Source organism: Acyrthosiphon pisum, chromosome A2 (genome assembly GCF_005508785.2).
Source record: "Acyrthosiphon pisum isolate AL4f chromosome A2, pea_aphid_22Mar2018_4r6ur, whole genome shotgun sequence".
Lineage (NCBI taxonomy): Eukaryota > Metazoa > Arthropoda > Insecta > Hemiptera > Aphididae > Acyrthosiphon > Acyrthosiphon pisum.
In genome coordinates, this window is record NC_042495.1 from 99,261,297 (window position 1) to 99,267,293 (window position 5,997).

At 28.6% G+C, this 5,997-nt stretch overlaps 1 protein-coding gene across 1 annotated transcript in view; it reads right to left on the bottom strand.

Moving 5' to 3' along the window:
- Positions 1 to 5,084, bottom strand: part of LOC100574427 — a 20,747-nt gene extending 15,663 nt beyond the window's left edge. The window contains exons 1-3 of the mRNA XM_029490025.1: positions 4,944 to 5,084; positions 2,517 to 2,681; positions 2,158 to 2,433 (exon numbers count right to left, since the gene is read on the bottom strand). Coding sequence (XP_029345885.1) covers positions 2,158 to 2,433; positions 2,517 to 2,681; positions 4,944 to 5,078 — 576 coding nt within the window. The 5' untranslated portion in view covers positions 5,079 to 5,084. The remainder of the gene's footprint in view (positions 1 to 2,157; positions 2,434 to 2,516; positions 2,682 to 4,943) is intronic.
- Positions 5,085 to 5,997: the final 913 nt, after the last annotated feature.

Sequence of the window (5,997 nt, forward strand, 5' to 3'; positions counted from 1 at the left end):
AAATCAACTTTTGTGTTAAGAAATTTTCTTTGTGTAATAACTCAACATCTGTGTTGCATAATATTAAAGACCTAACAGTTTATTTAATCGAACATGACTTGGGCATCGTCTTTTCATGACGTTTTTACGCTGTGTTTAATTTTTCTGACTATTCCAGTTACAGTCGCTTCTGCTGAACGTTCTTTTTCTAAGCTGAAGCTCATTAAAAATTATCTTAGAAACTCAATTTCACAAGACAGACTTACGAACATTGCAATTCTCAATATTGAAAGAGAAAAAACCTCAGAACTTGAAATTGACAAAATTATAAACGACTTCGCAAATTTAAAGTCAAGAAAAAAAAATTTTCTAAAGTAGTTTCAACGTTTTTTATGAGCAAAAGTATTTCAAATAAAATAAAATAATGTAAGTTATATAATATTATGCATTATTAATAAATAATAAGTAATATATTTTGTTTTTTTTTTTATTTAATGTTATTCTATAAACGTATCATACTTTTATAGTATTTAAATGATTAAATGTACCTACATTTATAAAATTTATATATATATATATATACCTACATTTTAAAAAACCTACCTAAAAAAATTTACAAGATGTGATTAATTTATAAATGTTTATAAATGTTGCTAGGTTGCTTACAAGTAAGTAATAGGTAAACAATAAATATAACCTAATAATTAATAAGGATAAATCATATTGTATCACTGCTTATTTTTTATTTTTTTGGAGGGCCCATTTTAGTCTTTGCACACGGGCCTCCAGTGGCCTATTTACGCCACTGGGCGCGCCGTCGCTTATAATGGACCGTTTGGACAATAACATCGTATCTACAGTGTTCTTTATTTATTTATTGTTTTATATATATATTACCAACAATATTGTACTTCTTACCATGACGATGAAAGCGCATAAAGTGTACTAAACATGGTAATAAAAAAATTGTAACTACCCGCAATATTTTCAAAAGCCCACTTTTAATGCTTTGGATTTGTTGAATTTCCAGTAATTATTATAGGTACTATTCAAGACGTGGAGAACTAAGTTTGAAATATTTCGAGTTTTTTTACGCTATACACCGTCATCCGTAAAAGTTTTTGTCGGTATTTATATCAAAAAAAAAAATCATTATTTTAAGACTGATGGATTTGTCATTACAATCATAATCTAAGAAATTACACTATATATTAATAATAAGATAATGTGATAAGAGTGTACACACACACACATAACCTAACATCACACCAGAGAGCTGTTCAATAAAAGTGCTCACTCGCAGTCATGAGTAAAGCACATGATCAACTTATATCATTCTTCTTTTGTTCATCCGTTTCTACCTTTTAAACCAATGTCAGATAAAGACGTAACATAATCTAAATTGTATAGTATAATAATAATAATAATACCGTTTGCCTTTGTGATAGGGTACAGTTGCGTATTTAGGTTTTGTCATGGTGGGGGAGGGGGGTATAATTTTATCCAGTAGCCCCGCTTTTAAAGCTAGAGGCCGTAAGTTAGAACTCCGACAAATTATGCATACTATATGTAGTCAACCCATAGGGGAGGGATTGATCCCTTTGTCCCCCCCCCGTAATTACTGATCAGGTAGTGTAAAAGAACAGACTATCATAATCACCATCACACACCATATCACGAAGAAATATTATGTGCGAAGTCAACACCGTTACAATAAATATCAGTAACATTTGTTGGTTGATTATTATCCAAAAAGAATAAATAAGTGAAAGGTACGTTTAATTAACCTTTACGATTTAAAATAACTGATTTTATTTATTTTGAATTAAGAAAACATGAATGAAGTTGATGAAAAACAACGAGTTGTTAACAATTAGTCATATTTTTAAAAATTAAAGAAAGCTAGTTCAATAGGTTACCATATAGAAACACTTAAATTATTACTGGACAATACCGTAAAACACTAAAAAATGATTTGGGCGACCTAAATAAAAATATAATTAATACTACGGAAAATTATTATTTTTATCCATATTATTTTAAATGATAAAACCAACATTCGTTTTTATAATAGGTGCACTCATTTTTATTTTTCATATTAATGCGTAGTGTAATATACTCATTAAATTATTATTAGTGTTTAGTAGTTATTATTACAATTTTAAATGACTAATAGACCGACACGGCTTTATCTATTTTGTCAATTGAATCAGAGAATTCTTCACCAATGAACTTAGCTCTTACAGCTTTTCTTAGTACTTCAATCGCTATAAATACTTCATCCTTAGTAACTAGTTCCTCTTGTGCAACTGAGTCAGCTAATTTCTTTTCTACCAAGGCTTTGAATCGATCTACTCCATATTGATTGGCATCTTTGTATCCCTCCATTGTAGTCTTGCACTTTTGAAGCCATTTAGAGACTTTTTCGTGCCTATTCAAGTCAACACCGGAAACCTGAAGAAAATACGAAAGTGTGTGTTAAACGTGAGCCAAAGTTATAATAATGATGTGTAAAAAAATATTCAAAAAGAAAATACCTCAAAGGTTGAAATAGTAGCTACCAAAGATATATCGGCCAAAGTCATTGAATCGCCAGCAACCCAATCGGAAGATTTCAGAAAAATTTCCAAAAACTCGAGCGCATCGTGGAGTCTCTTTTCTTTTTCGTCGGTTTTTTTTGCATAACCAAAAATCCACAAGTACTGTGAAATCAAAAAAAAATATTCTACTTAAATTCGCAATTTCATAAATATATTACGTGTATACATACAAATAAATATTAGTGCGTCGATAAGGTATTTTATTGTACTTATTATGTGTGGTTTTTGAGAACTTTTTGAGAAATTTGTTTTAAGGTCATCTGTGAAAATTAATTTAAATTTAAAATTTCCAATAGTTTTAGAAGCACCAACAAAAACAATATCTTGTCCGATGGGAAAGTAAATATTGTTAGTGCATTGGGGAGGTCAACATTTAAAATTCCCAATAGTTTTCAAAAAACTGAAAAACAACATAAAAATTAAGGAAAAACGGGAATTTTCACGCAAAATAGGTTTTCGACAAAATCGATTTTTGTTTTTGGTGTAACTTTAAAACAAATGAAGGTATATCATGAAATTTTCAATGGTTGTCTATATTTGCATTTACTATGTAAGATAAAATTTTAAAAATATTTTGATTTGTTTTGAACTGTTTAGGAACATTTTCAGTATCCAATTTTATTCTATGGATGTCAATAAAACTTTATTTGTTGGGTAAAAAAGCTTGAAAATTTAATACAAAGCTCCTACCATATTGTTACAGTGATATTTGAAAACACGTTGACTGCCACGAGCCCGCCGGCAACCCAACACGGATGTGTAATTGTGGAGCTATGGTACAAATAACAGAGCATTACTGTAATGCACTCATGTGTATTTATAGATAGGATAGTCCAATTGTAATTTTTAGCGTTATAACCGGAAAAACCTGAATAATACAAATTTAAAATAAAAATATTTGGGTCGCCGACGATCAATATTACTCAAAATACATGATAGTTAAAGATATAATAGTTTTTTTTTTTTTACTATAAATTTTTTTCCCCGGACGCCATGGTGTTATTATAAAATCTTTATCTCCACGCCATCAAAAATAAAGTGTATTGAATACAATGAGAGGTTTGAATTGCCGGCGACCCAAGTGGCCCCTGAAGAATAATTCATGGCTCATACATTAACGCATCAGTGTTGTGTCACAGGCGGGCTCGTGGCAGACAACGTGTATAAATCGTTAGTAAATTTTTTTATAAGCATTTAAAGTTCAAACCTTGACAAAACACCGAAAAATCACGAAAATTAGCAAATTATTTTGAGTTGAGAATTCTCAAAATTTTTTCTTTTTAAATCTAAGGTTTGAAAATGTAATACAATATTATTCATAAGATTATCTAACAAAAAAAAAAAATATGTCTATAAGAAAGTCAAATTTAATTTTTATGAGCGTTTGAAGCTCATTTTTTTACAATATTGGATATTCACTCGATTTCTCATGTAGCGATTTTGTTATTTTGTTGTAATTCTTAAACGAATAACTGTAGATACACGAAAATTTCACTGAATGTTTATATTCTCATTTTATATAGATACACCATAAAATCAAAATTAAAATATTTTGAAACTTTTTGAGCTGTTTACGGGCATTTTCAAATTTCATTTTTTTTTTTTTCATAAAATATGTCAATAAAATTGAATTTGTTAAGTCAAAAGGCGTGAAAATATAATACAAGACTACTAGTATGTTATTAAAATCATAGTTGAAAATATTTAAAATTCATAAGCACAATTTTTTTTATAAGAATTAAAGTTCGAATTTTTACAAATTTTATTGAAATTTCAAAAATTATCAATTATTGTAATTAAAAAACTATAAAATGTTCAATTTTTATAACTGAGAATTAAATATTTAAAACAACGATTTTCATAAATAGTTCAAAATTCACAACAATATCATAAAACATATCTACTCTTCGTCTTCGCTCAGAATCGTTTTTCATATACAATGGTATTATACCATTGAATTCAAATGTAATGCCATCCATAAAAGTGACCTACTTTAACCTACTGTACAGCAGAGGGACATCCACTTAACCGCTTTTTAATTGGTGATTTTTTTTATTTGAGCTATCCCCCGGAATCATATATGATTATGACAAGCCCTAACGAATTTTACTGCATAATGATAATAATGATGAGTGGTAATGGCAGTTGGTTGACCATAAATTGTATAGGTATCCCGTAAAACGTTTAATAATTGATACGACGTAATAGGGCACATCAGTGCGCCTGCGAAAGAATTGGTGGTATGCGCCTGCGACGGTATAGGTACCAAATTAAAACACCGAACGGGTAAGTCATCGTTCAAACAACAACGAAAAATTAATAACCGTTACTAATTCGTTGTTATAATATGATGTGAATACTCACGTATTGGTCGATAAAAGTCGGGTACAAGGTGCCTAAGTCATACTGCAGTCTTTGGTTGATCAGCGCTCGCTTTTTCGGGTCCTTGGGGAACAGTGGATGATCGTCTTTTCCGTAAGTTTCAACCAAGTACACCATAATTGCACGGCTGCAACAGAAACGTTGATTATTAAAAAAATGTGTAATTATTGTTCAGTATTATACTATTAGTACTATCAGTCAGCGGTCTTATATAGTTATATGTATAATGTATAAACCTAATCAAAATATTACGATCGAGGTCGATTGATCATTGTCCGGAATCACAGTGTGTATATTTAAAATAATTAAATACATCTCTAACTTAAATTTTTTTGGCTTGCAGTTTTCAAAAAAAAATTAATATTTTAACTGTGGTATATAATATATGTTATATGTATCATACCTAACTCAAGTAGAATTATCTTTAAATGTCATAACATTATGTGATAAATATAAATTATCCCATACATTTCACTTAAAGCAATTTAATATAAGACTCTAAATCCGTGATGTATTCATAATCCTCCCTAAATTTAATATAAGACTCTAAATCCGTGCTGTATTCATAATCCTCCCGAAATTAAAATTAATACTAAATTAACATAATAATGGAAAATGAAGTTTTCAAGTTTATTATAAAAAATAAGACTTCGAAAATTTATATATGTACATTAATCTATACAGTATACATATACTATATTATAGTATATAACAATTTTATTTAGGACTATAAATAATATTTGTCATAATTTATTGTATAAATAAAAAATATTGGATAATAACTATTATAGCCTAGTGCCTACAGGTTAAAATTATTTAGTAGATATTTACGTTAATATGATAACAGCTATTGTAATATTTAAGTGAGCAAAATATATTATATTAGGTGATTCTTTTATCATAGAACACTCATTATTTCAGAAAGTGTACATTTTTTTGAAAATATTTTTTTACATAGTTTCAAGTCGCTTATAAAACAATGTTTTTCTTAAAAAATTATATTTTTAAATATTTTTTATCCTTATAAGTTTTTAAG